We start from the raw sequence: 11,672 nt of genomic DNA, 5'->3' as shown, positions 1-11,672 counted from the left end.
GGCAAAGGATTCTCCCCTGGAGCCTCCAGCGGAAATGCTGGCCTGCTGAAACCTTGATTTTAGCCCAGTGAGACCCATGTGAAGCTGCTAACCTCCAGAACTATAAGGGGATAAAATTTGTGTTGTTTTAAATCACTAAATGTGTAGCAATTTGTTATAGTAGCAATAGAAAATTAGCATGGGTACTAAACTAAGAAGTGATGCTCAACCTTAAGGCGAATTAAAGAAATGCAAATTAAAATTAAAAAAAAAAGGAAACAGGGAATACATTTTTCAGATCATTTTCACATTTAATATGCCTTTAAATGTTTTTAACACGCACTTTAATAAATGCTAAATAACTCAATCAACAAAGAAAATTTTGGTTCTTTTTTCATTTTCAATTTTTTTCTTATCCTTTTTCTTTTTTAAGGCAATTACAACAACTTAGAGACAAAACTATACAAACAGAAGAAGCTTAAATAGTTTTTAAAAATAGCTTGCTGCTTATAAGAAAGCCCATATAATTTCTCTCCACAAACATAATTTTATACCTTGTGCTAAACCAAATAGCTTATAGAAGTTTAGCATTAAATAGCTAAACACAGAAAACCTACATCTATAAATAACTTAACATAAAATAGAGTTTGACTCTAATGTGATGCTTAACAAAGCAAACCTATGATGCAATATGAATCAACTTCATTAATTGGATAAGTCCAATGAGGATAAGTGATAAACCCTCAACGATGTGCAAGTAAAAATGCCAATTGCAGCAAGGGTCTTTTTGTTCTTGGGCTGTATCCAATTCCATTCCAGAAGATCATCAGTTTTTACATCTTCTTGACTCTTTGACTGTAAAGGAAAAAATGAAGACAAGAATGAGCAAAGACATGGATAGCGACTGGCAGGAAGGTTTTGGTACACAAAGGTTGCCTTCCGAGCCCTTAATCTCATCTCAGGATGCCAAGCAGCTCAGAAGGCATCCAGATGAGGAAATCAAGGTTCAGAGAGGATGGGCCTTGCTCAACATAACTCTGCTGGTTAATGAAAGAAACAGATCTGAACACTCATCTTTTGTCTACGTGTGTGTCTATGACACACTGGTATTAGCTAACTTCTCCCTATGGAGAAAATGTTACTCTCTTTTATCATCGATGTAAATCAAAACCATTGCTCTCTTTTAAATTAATGTTTATTTTTCAATTTTTAACAAACAACCAAATGTCAAGTAATATGTTAAGTCATATAAATAGGAGGCAACATTGCATCAAGAATCAGCTGTTACTGACTATTAAATGCATAAAAAAACTAACATCATGTGAAAAACCACTAAATTTTAAAAATATATAATAAAAGCACTCTGTAAATGGAAAATAATGCATTCTTTATTTTTCTGGTTTAACCCAAATTCTCCATTAAAAAATTCCACAGTCCTGGGATTCAAAACTTAACCCTTGTGAACTTATCACCCTCCACCTCGTACATGTCTCTTGCCACAAAATTTGGAGAGAGGCTAAATGATTGTATATGTAGCATACCTCAGAATATGCACAGCTTGTTTCACCCACTTTTGCTTTGGATCTGCACACACAGCTGATCTTTTCCTTGTGTAAAAGCTGAAAAAATAAAAACAATTATTTTATTTTTAATTTATTTTATTTTAATTTAAACGCTTTTTCACAGAACTTGCAATTCCAATTGATTGCTCAACATACTTTTAACATTTCAGCTAAAGATGTGAAAGAAAATGCATACACACAAAAAAAATGCTGATAAAGCTTGGTGCAAGAAATAAAACTGATTCTTCCTGATATTTTTTCTGCAAGTTACTAAATGACGGTTCAATGGCTAGAATATAAAGGCCCAGAATTGCTGTTTAATTTTTCTACTATTGGTTATATGAAATAAAAATATGTATGTATCTGATCAATAAATTCTATCATTCCAAAATATACTAACATATGTATATCAAGAATATTATATGTGATGGTATAATTAGTCTGAGATTTTACTTACAGCCCCAGCTATTTTCCAGCAGGACTCTCATTTCAAAATTTATGTCTCAAAATAATTTCACTTCCATATTTTCCCGAGATAGCATTTTAATAGCCTATAAGTTCATCTTAGGATTTTTACCCCATACTGGGTTCCTTTTTTTTTTTTTTATCTCCTTTTTTTGTTGTAATTCCAGTTCTATTTAAAATAAACTTCAAAGGAGACATGTACTACTGAAACAATTACTTCTGCCATGTCAGTAATTTCTGCATGAAATTCCAAAAAGCCGAGAATTTTTAAAGTTGAAATTTCCAGGTGCTCTTGACACAACTGAATCAAAGTCAGCTAATAACTTACATGATAGCATTGATGTCACAAGCTTCACTTGCCAGCTGCTGTGTGAAGCCCACGATAAATCTGGGAGGCACAAGATGTTCTGTGTATCCAAGACAACAGTCAAAGTTGCTTGCTGCTTAGAGAGAAATAAGAAGAAGTGAGACCACATGAACTACCTAAGGTCATGAAAAATCTAGTGAATTCGACTTATATGGTGAATAAACGATTCACTGGAAGAGTGAAAACCTGTGTTTTTTCAAGAAACTCAGTCTGACACAGTTTCCAGTTCTCTTAAAAAATAGTTTGGGTACTGGGAAATTTCATCTCAACAATAGAGTTTAGAAGCACTTGACTCCTCTTAAGCTGAATATCCTTTTAGTAGAAAACACAAACTAACAGTATTTTATTTCAAATCACTAAAAATTACTGTAGAATATGGGTGCCCCTTGCTTTAAAAAACCCTTAGAGATACACTTCCAAATTCAGAAAATGAATAAATTGGTAGATGTTAATCTATTTTCTGACCACTGAGTATTGGGTGGTGGGAAAGAACAGGAAGTTACAAAGGAAAGTGGGATTTTGGGAGGTACCAACAGCTAAAGCACTTGTAGAAATTGTAATTTTACAAGAAATTGTAATATAAGTTAATATGGATTTTCATTTTGTTAATAAAAGTTCAACATGCACATTTTCAGAAATGTGTCTATTGCAAAAGTGATGTATTAAATACTTGCACACTCCCCCGACTTAAATTACAACCTGTGTAAGGCAATGATTAAATGCTGTCTCAAAGTTGGCAAGCACGTGCCCAAGGCAGTCCAGGGATGATTAAGTCAAGCATCTGCCCCAATGATGAGTTTTTAATGTCAATAACAGTTACTGATGGGAGGTGAAAAAGTTCTCTATATTTCAGAATGATCCCATTTATTGGTAATTTTATATGACTTGCACCATTCCCAGAAACAGCAGTTTGACTTGCCTAAAGCTCGGGCATCTCTAAGAACCCATTCACCCCTAAAATCTGCTGGGTTTGACAGCAGAGAAGAAAGCTTGTAACCCTCCCCTCTTCCACTCAGCAGTGAGCTAACATCCCCCACGGCTCCCTTTCATAGACTTTCCAGTAGGCATCCATCCATTGGGGCCCCACTGGGTGATCTCAAGGCTTTAAGGAAAATGAAAATATTTCTTGCTCCTCTGCTAGCAGAAAGAGTGACACTTACCTTCTGACCTGCTGCAGAGGTGGAGAAGCAGCACTGACATCAAAGCAGCCAGGAGCAAACACCTGCCACTGCACATCATTTTCAGTTCAAAGAATAGATCTGCTCAGTGCTGGGTACCCAGTGCCTTGGGAGTGCTATGTTCTGAGAGCTGCCTAGGATGGCCTTACTTATAGCAGATATTGGGAATGTACACAGAAGGCGTGTTTTCACATGGGGTTTTCCCCATTAATCAACATGCCATATCATGTCGTCACAAAGAAAAACACATGGGGAAAACTTCCTGCCTTTCCCCGATGTTGGAGAGGTGTGAAGATCAGAAGGAGGGAGGGAAGGGGAGAATCCTGGTAAAAGCTTTGAATTGCAAAGAAGGAAAAGCAGCTCAGTTCTACGGCCCAGGGAAGTTTCTGTACCGTTTTAACTTAATCTCTTTTGTCTCTGACAGCAGAGGACAAGGATTAGCAGTGATACAAAGGTCAGCCCCATACAGGAACATTCCAGGACTCCTATTGTTACACCCCATTTGCTTTGCAGAGCCAGCAGGGGAAGGGGAGGACCAGGTGGGATGCCCAGCACACTCAGGCATGCATTCACAGTTGCATGGTTGATGCTCAGTTGCCATCCAAGGATTCTGAATTTCTATAACAATATCCAGAGCAGGTTAACAGAGCATTGTTATGGAGGAAAATGCCAGTCTTTAGGTGAGACTTGAGTCTCAGCTTCATCTGAATTTGGTATTAACTGTTCTAAGAATCTTGTAAATCATCATGGCTCTAATTACTATTGCAGTTCAGGAAATGATCCCCACCTGCCATTAAGTCTTCATGCTGATACTGCAAAAAAGAGTCTCAGAAGGATTGAAGAAAAAGGGAAAGAAAAAGAAGGAGGAAAAAAAGCCTATCAGCAGTGGATAATCAGCAAAACAAAATCTCAAATAATAGTGTTAATGGTAATAATTTGACATGAATTTCTAACTTGAGGAGTGTAATAACTCTCTAGTAAGTAGAATGTAAAAGGATGGGAAAAAAATAACATGCAAACAAGAAAATTGGACTTGCCATACTAATATCAGACAAAATGGATTTTAAAACAAAAGCAATGTTCTTAGAGATAAGGAAGGCTTTTCATAATGATAAAAGGGTCAATCGATCAGGAAGATACAAAAAAATATATATATGTGTATACCTAACAACAGTGTCCACAAAATGCTTGAAGCAAAACTGACAGAATTGATGGTAGAAAAAGACAACTCACCAATAAGAGTTGGAGATTTCGATAATGAATGGAAAAATTAGACAGAAGATCCATAAGGAAATAGAAGTCTTGCACAGCACTATAAACCAACTAGACCTAACAGACATTTGTGGAACACTCTAACCAATAATAGAATAGATATTCTTCTCTAGTGCATATGGAACATTCTTCAAGGCAGATTATATATTAGGCCATAAAAACAAATCTCAGTAAATTTTAAAGTATTGAAATCATACCAAGCATGCCTTCCAACCACACTGGAATTAATCAGAATTTCCAACCACACTGCGATTAATTAGAAACAATAACAACAGTAAAATTTGGGAAATTCATAAAGACATGGAAATTAAACAACACATTCCTAAATAGCCAATGTATCAAAGAAGAAATTTCAAGGGAAATTAGAAAATACTTTGAGATGAGTGAAAATGAAATACAACATACCAAAACTTATGGGGTAAAGCTAAAGCAGTGTTCAGAGGGAAACTTACAGCAGTAAACATCTATATTAAAAAAGAATAAATATCTCAAATTAATACCCTAACTTTATACATTGAGAAGCTAGAAAAAGAAGAGCAAACTAAACTCAAACTAGCAGAAAGAAGGAAATAATAAAGATTAGAGTGAAGATAAATGAAATAGAGAATAGAAAAACAATAGAATCACCAAAAGCAAAAGTTGATTTTTCAAAAAGATAATCTTTTCAAATCTATAAACTTCTAACTAGGCTGACAACAAATAAAAGAGAGTTGACACAATTGTCTAAAATCAGAAATGATTTTAAGAAACCCTTAGAGATAACCTCACAGAAATAAATGGATGGTGAGAGAATACTATGAATAATTGTACTCCGACAAATTAGATAACCTAGATGAACTAGACAAATTCCCAGAAACATATAAACTACCAAAACTGACTCTAGAAGAAATAGAAAATCTGAATATACGTAGTAAATCTCTTAGTAAAGAGACTGAATCAGTAATCAAAACACTCCCAACCAAAAGCCTAGGACAAGATATCTTCGCTAATGAATTCTACCAAACATTTAAAGAAGAATTAATGCCAATCCTTCTCAAACTCTTCCAAAAATGCAAGCCAAAGCCACAATAACATACCACTTCACACCCATTAGGATGGATATATTAAAAAACAGACAATAACAAGTGTTGGTGAAGATGTGGAGAAGTTTAAACCTTCATTCATTGCTGGTGGGTATGTAAATTGACGCCGCAAGGGTGGAAAACAGTTTGACAGTTCCCCAAAAGCTTATTCATAGAAATACCCTATGACTCGGCAATTCCACTCCTAGGTATATGACAAGAGAAAGGAAAAGATGTCTACACAAAAACTTGTACAAGAATGTTCATAGCAGCATTATTAATAAGAGTCAGAAAGTGGAAACAACCCAAATATCCTCAACCGATGAAAAAGATGAACAAAATGTGGTGAATTCATGTGATGAAATATTATTTGGCAATAAAATGAATGAAGTATTGGATATATGCTACAACGTGGATGAAACTTGAGAACATTATGTTAAATGAAAAAAGCTAGGCAAAAAAAAAAGCTATATATTGTATGATTCCATTTATATGAACTGTTCAGAATAAGCAAACTGAGAGAAAAAGAAAGTAGAATAATGATTGCCTAGGGCTGGGTTAGGGTGAAGGGTGGGAGAAGTGGGGGAATGGGAAGTGACCGCTACTGGGTAAGTGGTATCTTTTAGGGGGGCCAATAAATTCTAAAAATAGTGATGTTTGCACTATTTTGTAAATATACTGAAACACTGAATTGTGAAATTTAAATTAAGAAATTTGGTAGTGTGTGAATTATATATCAATAAAGTTGTTAAAAAGGAGGAGAAGATGGAGGGGGAGGAGGAGGGGGAGGAGGGGGAGGGGGAGGAGGAGGAAGAGAAGAAGAGAGAGGAGGAGGAGGAGGAGGATCTCTTCCTGCTCCCCACCAACATGCACCCCAACACACAGAGATGTCTTATTGCTTGTGGCTGCCTGTGATCTGTCATTTCTCTTTCCATTCCCATCGTCTCTCCTCTTCTCCTCCCCCTCTTTCATCTAATCACCTCTCTCTTTCTTCTCCCCTTAATAGCCATAAACGAGAACTGGGTATTTTTTATATACTGATTGAAATTGTACTTCCCTGTACATGGTTTGTTAGATGGGTTGTTTCGTATTTGTCACTTAAAAAGTGACCCTTAAATAATTTTTTTGGTCAATCAATGAACGTGCTAATGATTGGATTAACATGAAAATTATTTCAAACCTAATTTATTAGAAGGCCATTTACTGCACTTAGGTTTATTTTCTAGCCATTCTTTTCAAATATCTCAGACACATTCTTAATGAATCCTAACTCCAGCATACAGTAGTGTCTCAAGGTCTCACTTTTTTTTTTCCAGAAAAGATTTGATCAATATCTTCTTATATGGAAGGTACTGAGTGGGATATGCGGATGGCTAGAACATGATGCCTAAATTTAAGTGAATTTATGAGAGCGCTAACACATGCACAAATAACTATTAAACAGGCAAAATGGGGTAAGTACCATATTAATATAATATGAAATATTTTCATAGAAATCATTTTCAAAATGTAATTATTTAAAAGTTGCTTAACTCTCCTTCTAATTCTATGACATATGTACATAAGATCTGTCACGCTGATTAAACTGAGTGCCCATCAAATAATTTTCTCTTTCCGAAGGGAGTTTCCATGAGAAGTTTTTTGAAAGACGATAAGACTTCCTGTAAAATGGCATTTACTGAACACCTACTAGGTGCCAGATATTATAGTAGAGAATGTGCCAGGAAAGCAAGGAAGCATAATAATTTATTACGACCAGGGGCAGCTCATTCCAGGAAGAGAGACAGTTGAATAAACAACTGGTTCATGTGAAAATAAAATAATGGGGTCAAAACTCCTACAATCTTAGTTAGAGATAAGCTTAAAGGGAACCCCCAAATTAAAATTCTTTATTCTTTTTACCTTCTTATTTTGAAATATTTTGAAACTTACAGGACAGTTAGAAAATAATACAAACCCCAGACAGAGAACTCCAACATAGCCCTCCTCATTAGAAACGCAGATCCACCAATTTCAACATTTTGCCACGTTTACTATTTCATTCTTCCTTTCTATCTACCTATCTATCTACCTACCTATCTAATCATCTGTTTTTCAATCTATTTTCTGAACACTCATGTATTATTGTTGCTTACATTATGCTCCTTGAACACTTAATCCTGCCACGTACATTTCCTAAGAACAAGGATATTCACATAGGTAACCACCTTGAGTCCAGTTATCAAGTTCAAGAAACTTAATATTGATATGAAGTTTATAGTCTATATTCCAATTTTTTTCATGTGTCCCAATAATGTCTTTTTGAGTCTCTTCTCCTTCCTTGTTAGATCCTGTCTAAGATTGTGTATTGCATTTAATTGTCTCTTTAGGTGCTCTTCTTTTTAAGTTGTGGGAACATGTATACATAGTTTCCCATCTCAGCCAATCCCAAATATACTATTCAGTGGGATTAATGACATTCACAATGTTGTTGTACTCTCACCACCTTCCATTACCAAAACTTTTCCATTCCCCTAAACAGAAACCCTATATGCTAATTATGCATTAACTCCCCATTCCCCCTGCTCCCTGCCACTTACAAGCTATATTTTCTGTCTCTGTGAATTTGGATATTCTTTGATATTTTCTTTGTCATTGCCATGGAGCTAAAATTCAACATCCTAAATCTATACAATCTTATTTGCTTTGATACCGACTTAACTTCAATAGCATACACAAACTATACTCCTATACCCATCTTTCTCCCAACTTTTTGTAGTTCTTGTCACAAATTGCATGTTTATATACTATGAGTCCAAAACCACTGACTTATCATATTTTATGCACTTGCCTTTCAGACTCCATAGGAAGTAAAAATTGGAGTTACAAACCAAAAATACAATAGTACTGGCAAATTAAAAAAAAAAGAAAAAGAAAACCCATGTTATTATGCAATCTGGAAAACGCAATATCAGACATAAATCAAGAACTCTGGTGGCACAGGGGGTGACTCTCCTCTCCGAGACAGTGTGGCAGAAATCACACATTCAGTATCCTTTTAGACCAGGGATCCTTTTAGACCAGGGATCTGCAAACTACAGCCAACCCCTGGCCTGTTTTTGCAAATAAAGTTTTATTGGCACACAACCACATTCATTTGTTTACAGACAGTCTATGGCTGCTTCGGCACTTCAATGTCAGAGTTGAATAGCTGCAACAGACTCTACGGTCTGCCAAGCTTAAAATATTTACAATCTAATCTTTTCTGGAAAATTTTTGCCAACCCCTGCTCTAGACTGTAACTTTTAATGGTTGCATAACATTCCGTTGTATGGAGATACTACAATTTATTCGATCCATTTGCGACATTCAAAGGCATTTCCAGTTTTTGCAACCACAAAACACTTTGGGGATGAACATTTACCTTTGTGTGCTTCTTTTTACATTTACACCTTGTGTCACATGTATGTCTTCTTTTATGCAAGTCAAACACAAACTCTTTTGAAAATACTCAAGGGCTTCTATTGTTCAGAATCTCAAACAGAACTTCTCTGATACATACCATTATGTACTGACACAACAATGCCCTGTACCTGCTTGTCTGTTCTCAGCAGCTCCTGGTAGCTGCCATTCAGGTGGGGTGACTGCAAACCCTTTGGGCATGCGCACTGATGCTGCTGAGTCAGCAGCGCTAGCAGCCACAGGAAAACCCCTGCACACGGACTTGCACGTGCACAGGAATGGGCACTGGGGGATTAGGTCTTAAAGGCAGAATGTCTCTTTCCATCCCCGGTATGGGTATTTGAAATCTACTTTCTGCTTCAATGTCAGGGGATTTTCATGGCAGAGAGGTTGACTTCGCCAATGCTCGGCTGATACGGAGTATTGGTCCGGACCGTGGAAATACGTGAGAGGAGGGGGAGCTATGTTCTAACTCTTGAGCAAATATAATTAAATGACTGTCAGGCCACTAGTGAGAGTGGTCCTCAGTTTGACATGGACAAATTCAAGGACAACAAACCAGTAGATTCACACACAAGAGAAATTTAACATCAGCATCCCAGAGACATTTAGGACATGGAAACCAACAAAGTTACAATCTTTAGAATATAGAAGAGATTGTACATGAGTTTATATCAGCAATATGAACGTCATCATTTATTAAAAAAAGAACAATTTTCAAGTTTATTCAATAAAACTGTTTACATATCATTTTAATATATATTTTTTAAATTTTAATTCAGAAGTAGGAATTTATATCACTAATGAATGTTTTAAATCACCTCCAAATTTCAAACATCCATTACACACGAGACAGACAGGGCCAGTCACTGTTTTTAATTATAGTTTCGAAAACCTCAGATAAGATTTTATGTACACTTAAGCATCGCTATTCTTCTCACAGAATGATTTTTCTCTATTACTTTATTAAATGTATTAAATGGAATATCTCTGGTCTATTGTCATTTATTCTACTAACTCTGCAACATATTTTGTGGCTATGTTTCCAATACAACATTATTGCATTTATGTTGCTCTTACCATGTTTTGAATAGTGCCAAATCACGGAATTCCCAAGCTAGAGTCACTTGGGGATAACCTAATCCAATATTTTCATTTTGAAGATGAGATCACTGATGCCAGAGAGACTTTTGACTTTATCAGTATCAAACCATTATGGTCAGAACTAGAACTAGAAATCAGAATGCCTCCCTAGGTCAGTGGAATATTCCTCATTTCCTCCTCAAGGTTTAATTATCTAATTATCAAATAGACGGGTAGTACGTATCATTAGCCTGTACTTTAGTTCCTTTGAGATAGTAATACAAATTGGAGTTTCCATTCGGACTTAATCATATTATAACCAAACACTGAGTTATTATAGAGATCACAATAAATAAAAAATAGAAGTAATACTTTGCAATTTTGAAGACAGCAACTATATGAATTCCCACAATGACTACCTAAAGCAAATCGACTCTCTTGTTTCTTAGCATCTTAGTTTAGGTTACTCCCAAAGCAGAACCTGAGACAAGGACTCAGGTGCAGATAATTCATTTGTAAACTAATCTCAGTAAGCAGGAGCAAGAGGCAGGGAGGTGGAATAAGGAAAAGTTGGGAAAGTTATTCCAAGGAGTGGTGGATTGATTGCACTGGAACCTCCTGAGGCACAAATAGGATGTCTTCCAGGAGCATCCACCTGAAGGATGGGAGGAGGTACATTTATACCCTAGCTACATCTACATCCTGCATTACAGTCCAGGGTTGCCTCTTGGAGCATTAAACCCCACCCATCCCCAACAGTTTTAAACTGTGCTTGGCCGAGGAGTCACCAGCATTCTCCCGAGCCCAGAAGGCCGTGAAGCAGAAACCACTGGAACATGCCTAATTAAAGCTGGTCAATGTCAGTGTGGGGTGATCTGAGCTCACTGGGCACTGTCCACTGGGGCTGAAGTCAAAGGTGGGCTGAAACAATGTGAGATTCCAGAGATACCTGCTACACATAGTTTGAGAAAACTTTCTTAGAAACAGCAATTTTAGGTAGGCAATTGTGAAGAAAATAACCATCAAGCATGCTAAGGCGAGACAATTCCTCCACAAGCCCCAGGAAAACAACTTGGTTCTTTGCTTTTGTAAAAAGTCTTCTCCAGAACACACTGCCTATTTACAGATCTTGTTCCCTTGTGTCCATTTATCCTGGGACAAAAGCTTTGGCCCGTAAATTTGCGATATTGCAAGGCTGTGAGGCCATATTGAGGAATACTTATATACTGCATCCAGGAAAACCAAGAACTAATGGTTCCAAGAT

At 36.4% G+C, this 11,672-nt stretch overlaps 1 protein-coding gene across 1 annotated transcript; it reads right to left on the bottom strand.

Annotated features, from left to right (window-relative positions):
• Positions 1–394: 394 nt before the first annotated feature.
• CCL20 (C-C motif chemokine ligand 20) lies at positions 395–5,149 on the bottom strand. Its single transcript, XM_037849691.1, has 4 exons — positions 3,534–5,149; positions 2,335–2,446; positions 1,521–1,598; positions 395–834 (listed from the first exon to the last, which is right to left on the bottom strand). Exons 1-4 carry the CDS (start codon positions 3,610–3,612, stop codon positions 813–815), a joined length of 291 nt encoding a protein of 96 aa, XP_037705619.1. The 5' UTR covers positions 3,613–5,149; the 3' UTR covers positions 395–812.
• Positions 5,150–11,672: the final 6,523 nt, after the last annotated feature.

This window comes from Choloepus didactylus, chromosome 9, assembly GCF_015220235.1.
Source record: "Choloepus didactylus isolate mChoDid1 chromosome 9, mChoDid1.pri, whole genome shotgun sequence".
Classification (NCBI taxonomy): Eukaryota; Metazoa; Chordata; class Mammalia; order Pilosa; family Megalonychidae; genus Choloepus; species Choloepus didactylus.
This window is presented reverse-complemented; position numbering and strand designations above follow the sequence as displayed.

Coding starts and splice junctions, on each gene's coding strand:
- CCL20 (XM_037849691.1), bottom strand. CDS start 3,612: ATGATGTGCAGTGGCAGGTGTTTGCTCCTGGCTGCTTTGATGTCAGTG. Junction 2,447..3,533: donor CCTCTGCAGCAGGTCAGAAG/GTAAGTGTCACT, acceptor CTCTCTAAGCAG/CAAGCAACTTTGACTGTTGT. Junction 1,599..2,334: donor TGTGACATCAATGCTATCAT/GTAAGTTATTAG, acceptor TTATTTTTTCAG/CTTTTACACAAGGAAAAGAT.